Here is a 22,745-nt window from a genome sequence, read left to right on the forward strand (position 1 = left end):
AACAGGTGCCAGAGTATAGAGACTCGGGGATTTTCATTGCAGTGTTAATGTAAACCTACTTGTGACAACTAATAAACTTTAAATGAAAAATACTTCAATATGATTGCTTCCCCTACTTGTTGATATTGTTGCTGTTGATTTGATTTATTGTCACAAATTAGCATACAGTGAAAAGTATTGTTTCTCGTGCACTGTACAGACAAAGCATGCTGTTCAGAGAAGGAAATGAGAGAGTGCAGAATGTAGTGCTACGGTCGTAGCTAGGGTGTTGATCTCTGGAGGCTCTTTCAATGTTGCGCCAGGGTTAAACAGTCATTGGGTACAATCGTTTCAACACTGATGGCAAAATCCAGCCCATAAATTATCCAAGTATTATGAAGGAACATTCAGCACACTATCCTACATGTTCATTGTTGCTCTAATTTCCACTGAGGCTCAGCTCCATGCTGGTCATGCGTTGACTTTGCCATATCCCAAAATACACAGTGCTCTTGCTGAGCTTTAAGCGAAGTAGAGCACCCAAAGTTTGCCACTGACTTTGCCTGGACATGCACACGTTGTGCAACTGTGAAATCCATTCAGCTACCTAGGATTGGATTTGCATAGAAGGTAAAATTATTTTATAACGCATGCATATAAATTATGTTACAACATGGTTGTTTATGGGAGGGGGAGATGGAATTGTAAGACTCCAGCTGATATTGCTCTTTTCCTCAAGACACTGAATTAGCAGCTAATTAATTCACAGCATAATTCCACTGAATAATGTTATGATTTGCACACCAAACACACAACACAATGTAAATTTAGTGTTACATATGGCACGAGTGGACAACTAGCTCCTCTTTACTCCGCTCGACCCATTTTAAGTCTTTTGCACCAATACCATCTTCAATAGTTTGTTTTTTCTATTGGTGAACTCATTAGCTCGATAATTAAAGCTAATTCACCCTCATCCATGCCTTTGCTATCTCTTGACTGTTTCAATGATCGCCTGGCCTGCTTCCCATTTTCCACCCTCAAATTGGAGTAACTGCAGTACTCCTCTGCCCGTACCCTAACTTGCACGAAGTCTTATTCACCCAGAAGCCCTGTGCTCATCAACTACATTGGCTTCTGGGTCCAGAGACAGCTCAATTTTAAAATTCTGTCCAGTCCCTTCATGATTTTGAACGTCTCTATCAAATCTCCTCTCAACCTTCCCCACGGCCTAAAGCTTCTCCAATCTATCTACTTAACCGAACCTCCTCGTGCCTGGAAGCATTCTCTTAAATCTCTTCAGTACTCTTTCTAATCATAGAATCCCTAGAGTTCATAAGATGGCCCTTCAGCCCGTCAAGACTGCACCAACTCTCCAACAGAGCATCTTACCTCGGCCATATCCCTACTAAGCCCCCTGACCTACACATCTTGGGACAGTAAAGGACAATTTAGCACAGCCAATCCACCTAACCTGCACAGCTTTGGACTGCAGAAGGAAACTGGAGCATCTGGAAGAAACCTTCACGTCTTCCTAAACTGTGGCATTCAGAACTGGACGCAATATTGCAGTTGATGCTGAATCAACATTTTATACATAACTTCTTTGTTCTGTTCTCTATTACCCTGTTTATGAAGCCCACCATCCCTTAGATTTTATTAATCACTCTCTCAACTTTCCCCGTCACCTTCAAATATTTTGTGCAGGTATACCCCCAGCTTCCTCTGCTCCTGCACTCCTTGTAGAATTGCATCTTTTACTTTATATTGGCCTCCCACACCCTTCCCACCAAAATGCCTTCACACTTCTCGGCCTTAAGTTTCATCTGCCACTTGTTCACTCATTCCACTATCCTGTCTATGTCCTGGAAGTTTAACACCATTCTCATCACAGTTCACAATACTTCCAAGTTTTGTGTCATCTACAAATTTTGGAAAAAGTGCCTTGTACACCAAAGTGTAAGTCATTAATACACAACAGGAAAAACTGGTATCTTGACACCAACCCCAGGGAAATTCATAGAAACATAGAAGAATGGAGTAGGAGGAGGCCATTTGGCCTACTGAGCCTGCTCTACCATTCATTACGGTCATGGCTGATCGTCCAATTCAATAGCCTAATCCTGCTTTCTCCCCAGAACCTTGGATCCCATTTGCCTCAAGTGCTATATCCAGTCACCTCTTGAATACATTCAATGTTTTGGCATCAACTATTCCCTGCGGTAATGTATTCCACAGGCTCACCACTCTGAGTGAAGGAATGTCTCCTCACCTCATCCTAAATAGTCCACCCCAAATCCTCAGATTGTGACCCCTGACTCTGGACACTCCCACCATTGGGAACATCCTCCCTGCATCTGTCTAGTCCTGCTAGAATTTTATAAGTCTCTATGAGATTTTCCCCTCTTTCATCTGAACTCCAGCGAAACCAAGTCAATCTCTCCTCATACATCAGTCCTGCCATCCCCAGAATCAGCCTGGTAAACTTGTGCTGCCCTCCCTTGAGAGCAAGAACATCCTCCCTCAGAAAAGGAGACGCAAATTCCACTATAAACAACTGTTAGCCACAATTCTGTTGCCTGTCACTCAGCTAATTCCATATCAATGTTGCTCCTGCCCCTTTAATTTCATGAGCTCTAACTTTACTCATGTTTGTTGTGCAACACTTTACAAAATGCCTTTTGAAAGTCCATTTACACCACATTGATTATATTACCCTCTTGTGGATTACATGGTGGCAAAGTGGTTAGCATTGCTGCCTCACAGCACCAAGAACCCAGGTTCGATTCCCGGCTTGGGTCATTGTGCAAACTCTGCACAGACATTCTCCCCATGTCTACATGGGTTTCCTTTGAGTGCTCTGGTTTCTTCCCACAGTCCAAAAGATGTGATGGTTAGGTGCGTTGGCCATGCTAAATTCTGCTCAGTGTGCCCAAACAGACACTGGAGTGTGGCAATTAGGGGATTTTCACAGTAACATCATTGCAGTGTTAATGTAAGCCTACTTGCGACATTAATAAATAAATTTTAAAAATGTTATCTCAACAAAAGCAAATCAATTGAATACAATTTGTCCTTGACAAATCCTTACTGGCTTTCCTGAGAAAAGGTATGTGGAATTAGCTCATGGATCAGCCATGGTCTCATCAAATGGAGAAACAGGCTTGAGGGGCTAAATAGCCAAGTCCAGCTCTTCTGATCTTAAGTAAAGGATATCCTCAGAATACAGTCAGCAGTTGTGAATAAAAGCCAACCAGCTGTGAAAAATACCGATCATTCAGTCAAACGATATGTTTGAGATTCTCTAGGTTTAGTTAGGAAACTCTGCTTGAGCATCAGGATTTACAAACTACATCAAAGCATAGCTGAACTTATTGTTACATTCTGCAGAAACTAAGTAAGTCTTAACGAGCAGGAGGCATGCTCCTTACTTCATGTAAAAGTAGCAATCACTGGTGGACAAAACCCAATTGTGTAACAGAAAAACCAAAGCTTAAAATGGCAGGTTTGGTTTGTCTGTAGATTTTTTTAATTGAATTTAAATTCCACTATCTGCCATGGTGGGATTTGAATCCGGGTCCCCAGAATATTAGCTGAGAATCTGGATTAATAGTCTAGCGATAATAGCACTAGGCCATCACCTGCAGGGACAGAGTATGAAGAGTACTAACTCCTCAAGTAAAATGGCCCAATGTTAATCATCAGCAATTAAAATCCACTGCCAGTTAATGGTTGACCAGCCATATTTGAAGTTGATGTGTGTGCCATCATGCAATTGTTCAAAGGTAATCCAACCAAAGATGAGTTCTCAATTCTTGTGCTTTACGGACTAAAGTTGTCCCCCAGCGAGGAGAATCTATGGTTGGATTGTGACTCTCATTTAGCTTATTGCAGACAAGTTGGCAATCAGGGCACTATGTCTGGCCTAACCATTCATGCATTTAGGTGAGAATGGGGAATAAAGGAGGAAAACAACTCTCTCCTGATCACTGTTGCACTGTCTACCACTGGGATGGGACTGCTTGGCAACATCAGGTTACCTTCAATTACCTCTCTGCAGGTCAAAAGCCTGTGGTATGCTGGCTCACACAAGACACACACTGACACATTCGAGGAGAACCAACGTCTGCAGATCTGTATCCCCAGGGTGTGTCAACACCTCCAGAAACATCAGGAAAGGTAAGGGGGAGAAAAAGTGACATCCAAAGCAGATGTCATCACTTGTGTACAGACAGATCACGCGCACTGCTTAAGAACGCAAATAAAGATTCCAAGTAACTGCTTGACAAGAGAAATTACAAATGCGCTTTACAAAATGTTAAAAAGAGTGGCATTTACAAAGTGCCTTTCATGACGATGGGATGTCCTCAAAGCATTTTCTAACCAATGAATTACTTTTGAAGTCTAGTCATTGTCATAATATAGGAAAAACGGCAGCCAATTTGTGCACAGCAAGCTCCCACAAATAGAAATGTGATAATGATCAGGCAATCTGTTTTGAATGAAGGATGAGTATTGGGCTAGAAGACTGGGGCTAGTTCCTCTACTCTTCTCCAAAGTAGTGCCATGGGATCTTGGCACCTGAGGCACAGGTGAACTCAGTTTAACAGCTCATTCCAAAAAGGAAAGCACTTCCAATGTTCCCTCACTCACTTTGGTCCTCAAATCCTGGTTGCCTGAACCCACAACCTTTTGGCAGCACTCTGCTCTGAGCCAGGAGAGCCACGACTGACAAAATTACCAGGCTCATTTGAGCCAATCACACATGAACATTACTTACATTTACACCAAAGTCCGGAGCAGTTGCACTCCAAATGGCACCAATGCTGGTTGTTGCTAACATGGCTTCAACTGCATGAATACCATTCGGCAGATAACCTGTAATGAAATGAAACAACATTTAGGAAGAGGGAAAAAAAGTATTTAAACTCCTACCTGGACGGGGAAAAAAAACTCAAAGCGTTTCTTTTGAAATGTTGTCAATGTACATGGTAGTCAATTTGAGTAAAGAGCACAAATAGCATTGTCATAAATGATCACATAATTGGCTTTTTGCAGTATTGCTCAAAACTTGGTTTGAACTGCACCATCTCCAACCAAGCAACCAGGTAGTCTTTTAACATCTTATTCAAACACCAGCACCTCCAGCAGTGCAGCACTGCCTCAGTATGGCACTAAGAACATGTCAGCCTGGGCTACATGTCCAAATTCTGGGAGCAGGGCTTTGACATATAACAATCTAATTCAGAAGTGAGCATGCTACATTCGGCCAAGGTGACAATTATAAACAACAATTACATTTAGTTTGGGCGACTGTCTCTGTGCAACAATTTAAGCATTGTTACAATTAAACTGAGAGAGAGTTAAGAGCACTGGAGTGTATCACTAACTCATGTCAGCAATGGTATGTCATCCACAGGCATCTACTCAATGCAATCAGTTGTGTGGCATATGCACTGTTGAGATAAGCTTCTCAGTAAGGCGAGTCTACGTCCAGGTTCAAACAGTGCTCTGTAATAACAATGAACTTCCACCAGTACAATCACAATGCAGTATAGAGGTTGAAACCAAGAACCTACAGGTTCAACCAGATCAGAAATTAGCTTGAGACACTTAAAAACTGGTCCAGATATAGTTTCTTTTATAACAGAAGCAATGAGGTGAAGAATACAAATATCTCACACATTCCATGCCTGACAAAATATTTTGCTCCAAACATTTCAGTGAAAATGCAAATCAACTGACAAACCAATCAATACAGTTGTCCAGAGGTAATACACAATTCTTCAGTAAAAGCCATTAACTGGGGCTGCATGGTGGCACAGTACGGAACCAACGAGGGAGCAAGCTATCTTAGATCTGGTGTTGTGTAACGAGGCAGGAAGAATTAGGGATCTTGTTGTGAGGGATCCTCTTGGGATGAGCGATCATTGTATGGTTGAGTTTTTGATGCAGATGGAGGATGAGAAAGTAGGGTCCCAAACCTGTGTCCTCTGTTTGAACAGAGGGGAGTACGATAGGATGAGACTGGAATTGACAAATGTAGATTGGGGGCGCAGATTGGTCGGTAGGACTGCTGAGGAACAGTGGAGGATCTTTAAGGAGATCTTTTTCGGTGCTCAGCAGAAATATATTCCAATGGTAAAGAAGGAATGTAGGAGAAGGGATAATCAGCCGTGGTTATCAAAGAAAATAAAAGGACAGTATTAAATTAAAAGCTGATACTTTTAGAGTGGCAAAAAGTAGTGGTCAAGTAGAAGATTGGGAGAAGTTTAAAAATCAAAGATTGACTAAGAAGTTGATAAAGGAAGGATAGACTATGAAGCTAAACTAGCACTAAATATAAAAAAGGACAGTAAGAGTTTTTACAAATATATAAAGAGGAGGAGCCACTAATCTACACACAGTAATTTCAATTTCATTATTATCCTTTCCAGACAAGAGAGAGTTTAATTTATTTCTAAAAAGATAATCTATTCATCGAATAAGATAGTAAACTCGTTGATTAAATGCGGGGATTTTTAAAACTAAGTCAAGAGTTAAAATCAGGCCCCTTACTTTTTTTTCGTCGAACATGGGCATCACTGGTTGGCCAGCATGTATTGCCCATCCCTAGTTGCCCTTGTTCAGAGAGCAGTTGTGTGAGTCAACCACATTGCTGTGGAAATGGAATCACATGTAGGCCAGACCAGGTAAGGACAGCAGATTTCCTTCCCTAAAGGACATTAGTGAACCAGATGGCTTTTACAACAATCGACAATGGTCTCATGGTCATTAGCAAATTCTTAGTTCCAGATTTTTGTTTTAATCGAAATCAAATTCCACCATGTGCCGTGATGGGATTTGAACCTGCTGACAAGAACATTAGCTGAGTTTCTGGATTAATAGGCCAGTGATAATACCACTGGGCCATCACCTCTTCCTCTTTGAAAAAGTAGCCAATACAGTCCTTCTAAACAGTTAAGGTCTGCGGAGCTCAATCATATTTCTTACAAGCTTAGACATTACTCCAGTCCCTTCCCCCAACCAACATTAACTACATCACTTCCTTCCTTAAAAAGTGTTACATCTTCTGAAATTAAAAAGACCAAGGGCTCTTGAAGACTACATATTGGCACATGGCAGGCAGAAATAATACATCTCCATTTTTCACAAAGGGAATTTGAACACAAAGAATCAAATTTCACAAGCTTTGTAATCGATGCTTCTCTCTAGCGCTCTAAGATGATTAATTCAGTTCATTCAAACTTGAGGTTTGAATGATCTTAAGAAACTTTGAGATTAAGCATCTACACTCGCTTCATTCCTTGCCATAAGCAGCCCAGGATAAATTTCAAACAATTGAATTGAGGGCTGAATTATATCTCTGCCCCCAACTAAAAACCATGTGGTGATGGTGAAAGGGGTGGTTTGGGGAAGAGAGCCTGCCCACAACCTATACAGCTACCCCAAATCAATTTAAAGACAAAACTCTGCTCCATGTTGGACATCCCACCTTAGAGAGCTGTCACTAATCTGATGGCCAGCAACATCAGATGAGAGTGGTGGCCACTGCTGAGACAACAGCCAGTCATATAATCCCTATAGTGCAGAAAGAGGCCCTTTAGCCCACCGAGCCAGCACTGACAATATACCCAGCAGGCTCTACCCCCATAACCCCACATATTTACCCTGATAATTTCCCTGATATTAAGGGGCAAATTAGCATGGCCAATTAATCTAACCACACATCTTTGGACTGTGGGAGGAAATCCACGCAGATACGGGGAGAACATGCAAACTTCATACAGTCAGTTACCCAAGGCTGGAATTGAACCCGGATCCCTGGAGATCTGAGGTGGCAGTGCTAACCACTGTGCTATCATGCTCCTGACAAAGGGGAGAGCAGACTCAGAGTCAAGTGCAGCTCTCACCGGTTCAAGACTGGCAAGCCCCAGTGAGGCAGCGGATGGAGAAAGGGCTCTGGTTTGAGAGGCTAGGGGTGCGCAGGGGGTTGAAATGTTTGACCTTGGGGATGGGTGCCTCTGTGGTTAAAGTTGCTGGGCTTCCCACATGGCGCAGGTGAAATACTGGTAGGGGTGGGATGCACTCATTAAGAGGCCTCTTATGGTCCTCATTTGGCACAAGGAGCATGATCCAGCTGATGCCTCCACTGCCCCCATCCCATAAAAGTTCAGACAGGTCAGGGTCAGGTGGCACAGGAAGGTCAGCCACTGGATTTCACAACCTTATCGCAATATCTTCAAATTTGCTGGCAGCAAAATGTAGAATCAAACCTCCAAATGTAATATGCTGCAGTGTTACGCAAACACATTAAGAAAGCACAGTATCAATTCTTTCCATTTGCAAGGTAACTGGATAATGAACAAATGCTGCTCACCCTGGGATGTTCCCTAAATAGCTTACCATGTTGGTGAAGGTGGACAACATTGTATTTAATGAAATATGTAACTCCCTTTAACAACTTCTTCAACAACAAGGGCACATTTATTTGTTAGGCTGATAGCCTTGGCTTGTACTTATTTCTAACAGCATTGAAATGGGAAGGACTCAGGTACGTTTGAGGAATTTTAAAAGCCTGCATTCCCAGTTTAAAATCATAGAATCATCAAATCCCTACAGTGCAAAGGAAGCCATTTGGCCCATCAAGTCTGCACAGATTTCCTGACAAAAGTATCCTACCCAGGCCCAATCCCCTGCCCTATCCCCATAAGCCCCAAACATTCACCAATTATTCTAACTTATACATCTTGTGACACAAAACGGGCAATTTACCATGGCCAATCCACCTAACCTGCACATCTTTGGACTGTGTAAAGTCCACACAGTCACCCAAGTCGGGAATCAAACCTGGGTTCCTGGAACTGTGAGGCAGCAGTCCTAACCACTGAGCCACTGTGCTGCCCAAATGTCAAAGACATTTGCTGCCATTTTATTTCAAGGCATATAGAGAACTTCAAAGGATTTGCAAATGAAGCAACTAGCTTTAATCATAATGGTCATTTATAATGTCATTCTCTCAAGTTTCAACTGACTGAACATCTCTTTTTGTGCTTCAGAAGATCAAACAGGTTAACTCAAAGCCCTCCTCAGCATCCAATGACTAATGATAGAAGGGTGCTGTAAGGTATTGCATTAAGGAAATCTCAAGTATTGTAATTTCAGACATTTTCAAATTTTAGTAAGTGTGCAAAGAATTAGTCTGTTGCAAGTTAAAACTCAACCTATCACACCTCTTCCAAAAGAAATGTGACTTTTGTGTCACCTGCAAGGGACTTGCAACAGCGACTTCTTAGAAGCAATGCATTCAAAACTGGGTAAATTCAGCCAGGGATCCCATTTAAAGCAGTTTCAGTATTCATTTGTGTAGAGCCTCCTTATTGGAGGCAAACTATATTTTCCCCCTCACACTATTCCCGCTCTCAAAAAAAATACAAGCAATATGACTCTAGGACTCTGAAACCAACAAAAGGAGCAGTTGTCTATATCTTTTCAGAGCGCTCACTTAGTATTTTGAGTTCAACGTTTGCAGTTTTTCACCAGCCAAACATCTGCAGTGTTGAATAAGTTATTGATCTCTTCACTTATTGTCCGATCTAAATGTTATGTGCTAGAATAGGACAGCATTATAACTAAGTATATGTACCAATGCAAAATGTCCATAAAACATTTGATGAACAGAGGTGCAGTGGTAGTGCTCCTACCCCTGGATCAGAAGCTCTGGATTCAATTCCAATGCCAGGACTTGTTGGCCATGGAATGAGCATTCACCATGGTTCAATGGGCTGATAATCAGCTTGGAAATCCTTCCACCACTTTCCCCAATATTCTCCAAAGGGCAAAAAACAGTCAGCAGGATTTTACAACCTCGCTTGGGCGAGGCCAATGGAGAATTCTGTTCTGCAAGCCTTGTCTGCCCTGATTCCAGGACAGGCGAGGTGGTAAAATTCCAGCAAGTGTGAGTGAAGATGCAATTCTTGTTCATGGTACATTTGTTTTGAAATACAACTTCTTCTACTTTTGGGAAACCAAAGTTTTACCTGTTGAAAATGGCAGAATCCGATTGGAAAACTAGCAAAAGCAAGCCACAAGTAAATGCAAACAAAATCAGCTTTAAACTTATTACTCTTAAAAGATGAGGCTGTGTTGACATAAGTGGTTAACACTAAAAAGATAAAATCATAACACTTATTCAGCGCAAGAACTGGAGACTTGATATCTGCAATTCTTATCTTGAGGGCAATGCTGAAAGATGCTTCTGCTCTGGTGCTGGTGGTGGGGGAGCGGAGGGAAGGAGGGAGGGCAGAGGGGGAGTTTAAAAGCATTTAGTGAACCCTGAAGGGTAAGATCCAATTTCCATTGAATCAGAGAAACAATTTTAAATGAAGGATACAGACAAGGTCAGTGCAAGAATATATCTCAGAATATTCCACATCATCATGGAGATGGTTAGAGTTTAGGATAGTTCACTAGTTTCAATTTATCTGGGTTTTCTGTCAAAGGTAGTTACAGCTTGGACCTTGTTGCGCAGTTTGCAGTTCACTGAAAGAAGATAGCCAAAGTAAATATCAGTTAGTTAGCGTCCACTATCAGCAAAGGAAAGGTTCATCATCTTTCATAGAATACTGCAAAAACTTAATCTCAATCTGGATTTCATGGGGGCAAAAGAGCTGGAAGATTGCCATTTTTGAAGCTAGTAGAAAAATCTACAGTGGTCCTCATAAAGTCCTGTGGCAAAAAAAATCCAGCTGGCTAGCTTGGAATTACTGAGAAGACATTTAGAACAAGGGACTGAGGCATACACAGTAATGAAAGTTTTACTTCTGCAGACTAATTTCCAGAAAAGTGTGGTATGATTTTGGGTTGCCCTGTCAGAAGTAACTCATTCTAAGGTATCATAAAGTGGAAGAGAATTCTTGGGGAAATTAGGAATATAATCCAGTCTAAAACAACAAATGTGAAGTTCATAAATGCTAATTTTGTTCAAGTTTTTTCATAGAATCCCTACAGTACAGTGGCAGGCCAGACAATCAAGCCTGCACCAATAAAAATTCAACCCAGGCTGTATCCCCGAATCCATGTTTACCTTGTTAATTCCCTTACATAAGAGGCAATTTAGCTTGACCAATCCACCTAACCTGCACATCTTTTATATTCAATAAAGTATGTATTTTTTTTAAAATGGGAAATCTTGTGACATAGTTACATTGGTTAAAATAATGTGTTTAGTGTTAATTATCCCAAACGGGATCATAACAACAGAAACTATGTATTATTTCCTTTTATATTTTTACTTCCTATGGCAAATGGCAAGACTCCAGAAGAAACTGTTCCACTTATCCATATGCACAGCAATCACTTTACAAAGAATGTAACACAAAGAAAATAAAGAACAAATAGAGCACAGGAACAGGTCCTTCGGCCCTCCAAGCCTGTGGCGATCATAATGCCCTAAGCTAAAAAACTTCTGCCCCTATTTGGTCTGTATCCCTTTATTCCCTCCCTATTCACGTATCCAACCAGATGCCTCTTAAATGTTGCTAATATGCCTGCTTCCACCACCTCCTCTGGCAGCGCGTTCCAGGCACTACGCTCTGCGTGAAAAACTTACCCACACATCTCCCTCATAGAAACAGAGAAGACCATTTGGGTCAGCATTTATTGCCCATCCCTAGGTTGCCTTGCTATGCCATTTCAGAGAACGGTTAAGAGTCAATCACATTGTTGTGGATCAGGACTCATACGTAGGTTTTCTTGCAGACAATGAACCAAGACGGGTCTTTGTGACAATTGGCAATAGTTTCATGGTCATCATGGGGCTTTTAGGGCCTGATTTTACCATTTTCATTCTAAGTGCTGAATCTGGGCGCATTTCGTATCAGACTTGGAAATCTGCTTTCAGGCATTAGCACTTTGCCAGAAAAAAAATTGCGGGTCTGGTTTGCGCTGTGGGCGGGGCTTAGCGTACCTGAAACGATCGGAGCTCTGAACTGCGCGAGTGCAATTATGAAAAAATTTGAAGAAGCATGCCACTGTGACATCACTCCCGAGCCACAGAAAGCAGATAAAGTGGCCTGGGAGCGAAAAGCAGGAGGAATGGTTCCCACAGACATCACTGTCCCCCCCCCGACTTTACGACATTTTCACACCCAAAAACGGGTGCGAAGCAATGGTAAAATTGGGCCCTCAATTCCAGGTTTTTATTGAATTCAATTTCACCATTTGCGGTAGTGAGACTTGAACCCTGGTCCCAACGCATTACCCCTGATCTCCAGATTACTAGTTAAATGAAAATACCAGTACGCCACTGCCCCTGTAGCATAATATGTACATTATAGGCATAAAAAACCAAGGGTAAGACAACCAACAAGTAATGCTTGAGGGTCAATTTGCTTGATTCTCAAACATTCATAAAAAACATAAGAACAAAAGAAATAGGAGCAGGAGTAGGCCATCTAGCCCTTCGAGCCTGCCCCGCCATTCAATAAGATCATGGCTGATCTGTCGTGGCTCAGTTCCACTTTCCCGCCCTCTCCCCATAACCCTTAATCCCCTCTCTTATCAAGAACCCATCAACCCGCTTCTTAAAAATATTTAGCGAGGCAGCCTCCACCACTTCAACAGGCAGAGAATTCCAGAGATTCACCACCCTTTGAGTGAAGAAGTTCCTCCTCAACTCCATTCTAAACCGCCTCCCCTTTATCTTGAGGCTGTGCCCCCTAGTCCTACTGTCTTTTTTGAGCAGGAAGAGTCTCTCCACCTCTATCCTATCCATCCCATTCATCATCTTATACGTCTCAATGAGATCTCCCCTCATTCTTCTAAACTCTAACGAGTACGAGTACAAGCCTAGTTTATTCAGCCTCTCCTCATAGCTCAATCTCCTCAACTCCGCTATCAGCCTAGTAAACCTCCTCTGCACTCCCTCCAGGGCCAAAATATCCTTGCGCAGGTGCGGCGCCCAAAACTGCACACAGTACTCCAGCTGCGGCCTCACCAATGCCCTATACAGCTGCAGCAAGACCTCCCTACTTTTATATTCAATCCCCCTCGCTGTAAAGGCCAGCATCCCATTCGCCTTCTTGACCACCTGCTGCACCTGCAAGCTGGGTTTTTGCGACTCATGCACAGTAACACAGTTCAACTGAACAAGAGGAAAGTAAGGAGTGCACTTTTTAAAAGCTGAAGAGGCTTGTAGATACCCAGAAGGTTGAGTGTCAACATTAATTAGTCTAAAATCACATGCTGTCACATGAAAAATGTGGCCTCTCTTGCAGAAGTCAACTGAGAGAGGATGCTGCCGATACCAAATATAATGGTGTAAAGGATGAAAACATTTTATTCTACTGCTTTGGGAATTTCACAATCTGAATTCCATTTAAAGGCTACGTGTTGGAAAATAAAAGCGTATTAATCACCCAGAGCGAGCAATTCACCTCCCTTCATTCAATAACTTTAAATTGGAATCAATATTTTTCTTTTCGCGGTGAATCTCGATCACCAGGGTAGCTGCAGTCAGGACAGCATAGTCAGAGTTTAAAACTGCGGGAGAAATTAAACAGCAGCACCGCTGAAATGCATTGCTAAAGCTCCTTGAATTATTGATCAACATCAGTGATACATTCAAACCCACTCCGAGTTGCCATTTGTAATTCCACCCAGCTGGTTCCTCAAACGTTTAACACGAGAACCAGGTCTTATTTCAGGGAAAAAAAATTTGCAGCTTACCTTCATGACCATCAGAAGAACATCTAAAACGAATAGTTATCGCAAGGAGAAAGCCACTGCAACGAGAGTCAGCTAAGCTCCAAAATTCAGAAGTGCACATCTAACAGTAAATTCAAAAGTCACAACAGCCCATGTGATTGGAAGTGAACGCACAAACAAAATAATTCAGACAACTCATGAAATTTGGAGGCAAGAGCAGAAACAGTTCCTCAGCCAGGATTGGTTGTGATATTGTCGTGACGTATCTGGTTTCAAATTTTATTTCATACCAAAAACCCCCAGGAGGTTTCCCCTTTGCTCTTACAGACACGCAGCATTTTGGCTAGCAGTCAACAAGACTTCAGAATTACCGCTGTAAAGATTTACATTTCAGCAGCTTAGCCATCATAATGAATAAAATTTTTATAGAATCCCTACAGTGCAGAAGGTGGCCGTTTGGCCCACCAAATCTGCACCAACCAGGCTCTAGCCCTGTAACCCCACATACATACCCTGCTAATCCCCCTGACACTAGGGTCAATTTAGCATGGCCAATCCACACATCTTGGAGTTTAGAAGGATGAGTGAGGAATCTTATTGAAACTTACAGGATACTACGAAGCCTACTACAAGATACTACGATAGAGTGGACAATTCCACTAGTAGGAAAAACTAGAACCGGAGGGCACAACCTCGGGCTGAAGGGACAATTCTTTAAAACAGAGATGAGCAGGAATTTCTTCAATCAGGGAATGGTGAATCTGTGGAACTCTTTGCCACAGGAGACTGTGGAGGCCAGGTCATTAAGTGTCTTTAAGACAGAGATAGATGGGTTCTTGATTATTAAGAGGATCAGGGGTTATGGCAAAAAGGGAATGGGAATGAGAAAATATCAGCCGTGATTGAACGTTGGAGCAGACTCAATGGGCTCAGTGGCCTCATTCTGCTCCTATGTCTTATGGTCTTATCTTTGGACTCTGGGAGGAAATCAGAGCACCTGGAGGAAACCCATGTGGACACAGGGAGAATGCGCAGACTCCACACAGACAATGACCCAATGCTGGAATTGAACCAGGGTCCATGATGCTGTGAGGCAGCAGTGCTAACCACTGTGCCATAGTACTTTAAATCAAGTTTTCAGGAAATGCCTGTCAAAGCAAAAGAGGAGCTTGTCTGGCACTATGATTTTATGTGCAATTGTCAATTTTTAGTGATTAATAGTTGAGTTCACTTCTAAATGCAAGTCTTCTTCAATGTCAATCTTGTCACAAGTTTAGGACAGTGGCACGCAAATATACTCAACTCACCTGGAAATGGCAATGGGTGGCAAACTTGAATTAACTGGAATTGGGCAAAATAAAATTGATGGGACTCTGTACAAATTAGATGCAGGAATGAAGCTGGAACTCAAAATCAGGCAAAGCAAGCTCAGAACTCTCAAATGAATATTCAAGAGCACATTCTATCATTCAGTAATTGTTTGCATGAGATGTGGACCGATGGTCAGCTAGGATTGCAAATTACAATTGAGTCTGAAAGTAGCACTTCCACCAGTTTGTGAAGTGAGATGAGGAGACCTTCCTCTCATTCTCCCTCCTCACCTGGAAGATTGGGATGGTTCAATTTTAACAAGGATTTTTAACTTAGTCTTGCTTTGTTATTGAACACAGAGTTAACAAAGACTTTTTTTTATATATTTGGAGTTGCTAGACATGTTCAAAATCTGGTATGGTTCTGACAGAGTAACCAAGAAGAGCAGACTCAATGGGCCGAAGGGCCTCTTCTGCACTGTAGGATTCCGTGATTCTGTGAACTGGTTTCCAGTGACAGCAACAATCAGTGGTGAGTTCTAAGGTGACAGGTAAAAGGAATAAAAGTAATGTGTTTTTTTTAAACTTGAGTTGCTACAGCTTGGAATGCACTCTGAAAAGGGTGGAGAAAACTTGATTAACAGTGGCATTCCACAGAACTAGATAAATACTTGGGAAGATAAAAAATAAATTACAGGGCTCTAGGACAAATGAGGGAAGTATGATTAATTGATTAGTTCTATCAAAGAACTGATCCAAGCACAATGAGTTGAGCAGCCTTCTTCTAACACTATAGCATTCTATGATATCCATTTTCTAGCAGTCATATCTCTTGTTTGTGGCATTATTAAAATGGAGATAAGCAGTTTACTCAAAGTAGGACACACCTTTTGCAAACACTTATTAACCGATAACAACATACTTATATAATGCAGTACACTGTTTAAACAATAAACCAAGAGCTTATGAATGGTCATGGTGGAGTTTAAATAATAGTTTACGGTCATTGGCAGAAATGTAGAAAGGATGTAATTTTTTTTATGCCATTGCATATTAACAATGCTGCATGATGTAAACACAAAGTCATAGACACTAACCAGGCATTGGCCTACTAGAATAATATTCCAGAGGTTATGAATCAATATCCACTATGGAAAATTGCGACCCTAAATTCAATAAATCTGCTCATTTGTGAGCAAGCGCCAGAAAAATTACAATGAAACCTGCAAGCCATCATTAAACAAAACAATTGTTAACTAACAACTGCCAGGGAAAGGGATTGTGCAACATGTAGATGACCCTTAGCATCCTCCAAAGTTACAAACCAATCATTACAAAACAAAACAATATTGCATTCATCCATTGGCATAGACACAACATTCAGTACAGGAATAAAAACAGTGCTGAAAATCTGGCAGCATCTTTAGAAAGAAAAATAGTGCTAATGCGAATACGACTTCTTCAGAATGAAGGAGAAGATCATGATGGGTTTTATGCAGTTGAAAAAGGGTGGAGCAGATTGAACAAATGAGGTCAGGGATCGATTAGAGGGCGAAGCCAATTAAATGAGAAAAATGCCATAGAAAACAAGGCATTGGGAGTGGTAACAATAGTATTAATGAAATAAGACAGTCATCCAGAGTAAGTATTAACAGCAGAATAAAGGTCAGCACTGTCTGAAAGCAAAATAGAAGAATTTGTTAATAGTAGGTTAAACGCCCGCACCTACTTCCTCCCTAAAATCCAGAAACAACTCTCCTAGTAGATCTATCATTTCAGCATGACCTTGCCCCACTGAATATACTTCCTCTCTTGACTCCATAGATTTTCTCCCCATGTCCATTCTCGCCCTCTACAGTTACGATTCTGCTACTGTCTTACATCATTTCAACAGTCCACAGTTTCCTGGCCCTTACCACCTCTTCTTCACTAAGAATGTCCATGCCTCCATCCACCAGCAAGATGGTCTGAGGGTGCGCCATTTCCTTCTTGAACAGATGCCCGTCAACCTGCATCCACCACCACCCTTCTCTGCCTGGCTGAATTTGTTCACCCACTGAACAATTTCTCCTTTAATCGGTTCCACTTCCTCCAAATAAAAGATGTGGTTATGAGTATCCATGTGGATTCCGGTTATATCCATCTTTTACTAGGATGTGTGGAACATTACTTGTCTAGTTCTACTCAAGACCAATCCCACACCTCTTTTTCTGGAATATCAATAATGGCATTGGCGCTATTCCATGCTCTTGTCTGAAACTGGAAAAATAACCCATCAATTTTCAATTTTCTAATTTCCAGACTCTTACCTTCACATAGTCCATTTCTGACACTTCCATTCTCTGCCTTGATGTGATGTTTCAATTTCCATTTCTGGGGATAGACTGTCTTCCAATATTCTGTACATGCCCACTGACTCCCACAGCTATACCTCTTCACACCCCATTTCCTGTAAGGACTCCGTTCTATTTGCCTCATTTCTCCATCTCCATCACATCTACTCAGATGATGCTACCTTCCACAACGGTACTGTTCTTTGCTTCTCATCCCAGGAACTCTTTCCATGCAATCCCCGCCACCCCCTCCTCAAAGCCCCCACAACCCCACCAAACCAGGGCGTTCAACCATCTCCAATCCATTTCCTGCACTACAGCCCTTACCCTTTCGGCTCCTTCCCAGAACCACAATAGGTTTCCTCTTGTCCTCGCTTTTCATCCCATCAGCCCCTGTATTCAAAGGGTAATCGTCCACCATTATCATCAACCCCAGCACGAGGCAGCCACCAAAGACAGGGTCATCCAATCCCGCTGATGCAAATGGAGATTTCAATGACTCATCATCCCTGCTGCAGATGGTTGTCAGAAGTTAATCATCCTTTTCACACAACAGTGCTGAAGGGGTTTCTCCGGAAACTGTCATCAGCCCAACTATCTTGGGTTTCTTATCAGTAACTTACCTTCTGTCAAGAGTCGGGCTGTTCCCCAATGACTTTACAGTGGTCAGCCCTGTTCACAACTCATCCAGTAAATAAGCAGCAAAGTCATTCTACAGCATGACCCAACTAGCGACAGCAAGCATTCATATCATGAAGCACCAAGCAATCATGGAATCTACAGTGCAGAAGGAGGCCATTTGGCCCATGAGTCTGCACCGACAACAATCCAAACCATGTGCCACCCTCAAAACCCACACATTTATAGTCCTAATTCCCTGACACTAAGGGGCAATTTAGCATGGCCAGTGCAGCTAACCAGCATGCATTTGGACTGTGGGAGGAAACCATAGCACCCGGAGGAAACCCACACAGACACAGGAGAATGTGCAAACTCCACACAGTCACCCAAGGTTAGAATTGAATTGGGTCCCTGGTGCTGTGAGGCTGCAGTGTTAACCACTGTGCCACGTGCTGCCCATCTTTATTTTGAATAAAAGAAAAAAAAAGATCAAACACCTGCCCGCGCCATTAATACTACCACTATTACCTCATTCCCCCACAATCAAGATTCACATCCAACAGATCCTGAACTCCACTGGCCAGATTAAAACCATGGATGCAAAAGCAGGGCAGAAGTGCCTTACCTTGTGATGCCCAAAAATCTCTCTCTTGTCTACCATAGAACATTACAGTGCAGCACAGGCCCTTTGGCCCTTGATGTTGCGCAGACCTGTGAAACCAACCTAAAGCATCTAACCTACACTGTTCCAATATCATCCATATGTTTATCCAATGACTATTCAAATGCCCTTAATGTTGGATAGTCCACTACTGTTGCAGGCAGGGAATTCCACACCCTTACTACTCTCTGAGTAAAGAGCCTACCTCTGACATCTCTGCTATATCCATCACCCTTCAAATTTAAAGCTATGTCCCCTCGTGCTAGCCATCTCCATCTAAGGAAAAAGGCTCTCAGTCCACCCTATCTAATCCTCTGATCGTCTTATATGCCTATATTAAGTCAGCTGTTAACCTTCTTCTCTCTAACGAAAACAACATCAAGTCCCTCAGCTTTTCCTCATTAGACCTTCCCATCATACCATACAACATCCTGGTAAATCTCCTCTCCACCCTTTCCAATGCTTCCACATCCTTCCTATAATGTGGCGACCAGAACTGTACGCAATACTCCAAGTGTGGCCGCACCAGAATTTTGTACTGCTGCAACATGACTTCATGGCTCCAAAACTCAATCCCTCTACAATAAAAGCTATCACACCATATGCCTTAACAACCCTACCTACCTGGGTGCCAACTTTCAGAGATCTATGCACACGGACACCAAGATCTCTCTGCTCATCTGTACTACCAAGTAACTTACCATTTGCGCAGTACTCTGTATTCCTGTTACTCCTTCCAAAGTGAATCACCTCACACTTTTCCACATTAAACCCCATTTGCCCAGCTCCGCAGCTTCTCTATGTCCCTCTGTAATCTGCAACATCCTTCTGCATTGTCCACAACTCCACCAACTTTAGTGTCATCCGCAAATTTAGTAACCCATCCTTCTGTGCCCTCATCCAGGTCATTTTTATAAATGACAAACAGCAGTGGCCCCAAAACAGATCTTTGCAGTACATCACTAGTAACAAGCAAGATTAAATCACCAGCTTGCTGTGTTTGACTACAACATTCAAGAAACTTGACTTAATTCAAGACAAATCAGTCTGCTTGACTAGTGACCTTGCCACTGAGAATATCCACCATCTCCAAAACTGTCATTCATGGTTACAGTGTGTAGTGCAGTGATCTGCCTCGCAGGTCTCACAAAAAGAATGAAAAGCAGCAGCATGATCAAAACACTAGCACCTGCAAGCTCCCCTTTACTTCACATCCCATTCCAACCTGGACACTGTCATCTTTGAGTCAAATTATGTAATTCTCTTACTTGCTTCAACGCGCTAAAAGATGTGAATGGTGCTACATTAATAGAAATTCTTCTTTTAGGAGTTGAGACATGTTGTTGGAATGTTATTCACGATTACAGCATGTTGCTGAGCAGCATTGTGGAATTTTGCACATTTGTCATCTATCACCGCTTTTTCAGAGCAAGTAAAAGATGGACAATATAAGCAAAACAGTACAGATACCATTCCAACAAAAGAAAGGGCCACAAATTTCAAGTTAGTATTTGAGGATTTGAATTCTGGCCTGAAATATTAAACTATTTATATCAAATCTATAATTTACCCAAAATTGGCCTATTTAAAAATTAATTCAGAAAACCTCGTCTGTTCCTCTCTCTCTCCACCAAAGTATATTCTTCATTACAGGAGAAGTTTACTGCCACATAGGCATTGCTTACAGACAGTTCAGCTGAACAGAATGTGCATGTCCTGTTCAAATGATCCTGTTTGGTACTGTGCCAAATTGCTTACAAACAGGTTGCCTATCCTTCCATTGCAGGCCTTGAACGAATACAATAGCTGCATTTCTTGATAAACCGCATGCGTGCACTGTTCATATACCTGTTCAGACAATACCATATGTAATCCATTTTTTTTTTCTTAATCAACCAAAGTTCTGAATGATTGCTTTGAGGAGATCCAGCAACCCCATGACCTATGGATTGAGAACTGACTGCGAAGAAGCATTAGCAGAGATTATCCCGGAGTAATGCTGGCAAGTCTGTTATTTATTTAAACACACACATCTTTTCTGGTAATGGCCCAGCTATGCCTGGCCAGCAAACATCAATGAAGTTAGGGCCACTCTAATCGAACCCATTTTAATGCCAACTGGGTGACATACTACTGAGCATCTCAGCCTGCACTGTCTCCCACAACATTAGCTTTCAGTGGCTCCACATTCATGTACCAACACAAGATCAATTTTATTACTTCACTGTAGCTCAGTGAAGTTATCAGCGTTTTGCTGGTGATTTGTCAAATGTTTAGTCACAATATAAGGGTGGCCTAGTAAAACTGGTCCAGCACGATTTTCATACAGCTGGAGATGAGAGGATCGCAGGGTACGGGAAAAGAAAGTAGGACACAGGATATTGATTTTTTTAAAGAGCTACACTAAACTGAAGTCACCAACACCAATGTGTTCCATTGCTCCCACAGTTCAATACCCAAAAAGAATGCATCTCAGTTAGTAATATAACGTACAGTAAGAAGTCTCGCAACACCAGGTTAAAGTCCAATAGGTTTATTTGGAATCACAAGCTTTCGGAGTGCTGCTCCTTCGGCAGGTGAGTGATGAATCATCTGATGAATAGATAGTCTCAAATAGTCATTTACTGAATCATCACTCACCTGATGAAGGAGCAGTGCTCCAAAAGCTCATGATTCCAAATAAACCCGTTGGACATTAAGAAGTCTCAACACCAGATTACAATGCCCACCCCAGTCCAACATCGGCATCTCCACATCAATATAATGGGAGTAAATTATGCTGCTGTGCTCTTCTTTTAGGAGCTTATGCACATGATGCCTGCATGCTTAAACTTCTTCTCGGACACAACGACTGCAGTTTTCTCACAGGTTAAATTACCTGCCCTAAGTGTCAAGTGGTTGAATCACTTTAGATTAGATTGTATTAGTGCAAGATTGAAATTTAATGACAGATAAGTGAAAGAACAAAAGGAGCAGGTGTGTTGAATCGGTCCCCGTCATAAAGGAGACACTGGCCCTGAATTTGTTGAAAAATTGCTGTATTAATGCAACTGAAGCAGACACTGTTATTGTGGGGCAGAAAATCCAGATGGTGGGGTGAATTATTTATGCTATTATATATGACACCCCATAATCTGGTAGGACTTTTGCACTGCTCCACAAAGACACTCACTGAAAATGGTGAATAGCTATTAGAGTGCAGCCACCATTCCATTGAGATCAATAGAGAGATCAAGTTTGCATAATTAATAGCACTGTGATCATCACAGCCATGTATACCGTTCCAAAGTGGCACTGAAAACATCTGAATGAACCCAAGGACAACATGTTTACTGACATAATCTCAGAAAGTCATTCAATTAATCAATTAAGTGTTCTGACAGTCAGGGGCGTGCACCGATTTTCCATGGCTGATGTTTTATATTCACATCTTTTGTTTGTGCGCCAGGCAGGGATTGAATGTGATAATAAATTCTAATTAAGTATCACGGGCAGACCAGAAAACTCCAATTTTGCACTGAAGAGTTCCTGCCAATCTCTCATTGTGCAGTAGGAATGCTCTCCTTGCCATGGCAAGTAACAGATACTCTTCGTACTCATCCTTTTTACTGCCCTTTAGATTTCCTGCTAATTTTCTCTGGTGCCTTACTTTCTTTAAATTTTTCTTTTGGCAGCTTTCTTAGATTTCTTTTATTTTGTCCTAGTTCAAGCTGTTATCTTTTAAGATCAATCATCTAATTCGATGGAACAGACCTTCCATTTGTAAGGGACCATCTGCAGCAAAAGAAATCCCATGACTAACATTTTCCAGAAAAGCACGGCTGTGCAAGCAGAACGAGGCAAACTCCCACAAGGAACGTTTAAGTTGCAGATGGGATGTTTGCGCACTGATCAACAAAACTGGACGTGGGCAGGACTGGTTACAAACGCAAGTCTGATCCAATGAGAGAAGCTGATTTGTACTCAGACGTGGAATGTAATAAGAACCCTAGTATATGATGTATTAGTACAAACGTGACTATATATCAGACTCCCCTTTTGGACTACACACTCATTTGAAAAGCAGTCAAATGCTTACTCTTGCAAGAAGGGCGACACAGTGAAACAATTGTTCAGGGCATTTCCTTCAGAGCT

The 22,745-nt window shown here is 41.9% G+C and overlaps 1 protein-coding gene across 1 annotated transcript in view; it reads right to left on the reverse strand.

Moving 5' to 3' along the window:
* aacs (acetoacetyl-CoA synthetase) overlaps window positions 1-22,745 on the reverse strand; it is a 116,085-nt gene that overhangs the window by 77,869 nt on the left and 15,471 nt on the right. The window contains exon 5 of the mRNA XM_080208359.1: window positions 4,760-4,857. Within this exon, the coding sequence (XP_080064485.1) occupies window positions 4,760-4,857 (98 nt within the window). The remainder of the gene's footprint in view (window positions 1-4,759; window positions 4,858-22,745) is intronic.

The sequence above is a fragment of the Carcharhinus amblyrhynchos genome, chromosome 20 (genome assembly GCF_965287045.1).
Source record: "Carcharhinus amblyrhynchos chromosome 20, sCarAmb.v2.hapA, whole genome shotgun sequence".
Taxonomy (NCBI): domain Eukaryota; kingdom Metazoa; phylum Chordata; class Chondrichthyes; order Carcharhiniformes; family Carcharhinidae; genus Carcharhinus; species Carcharhinus amblyrhynchos.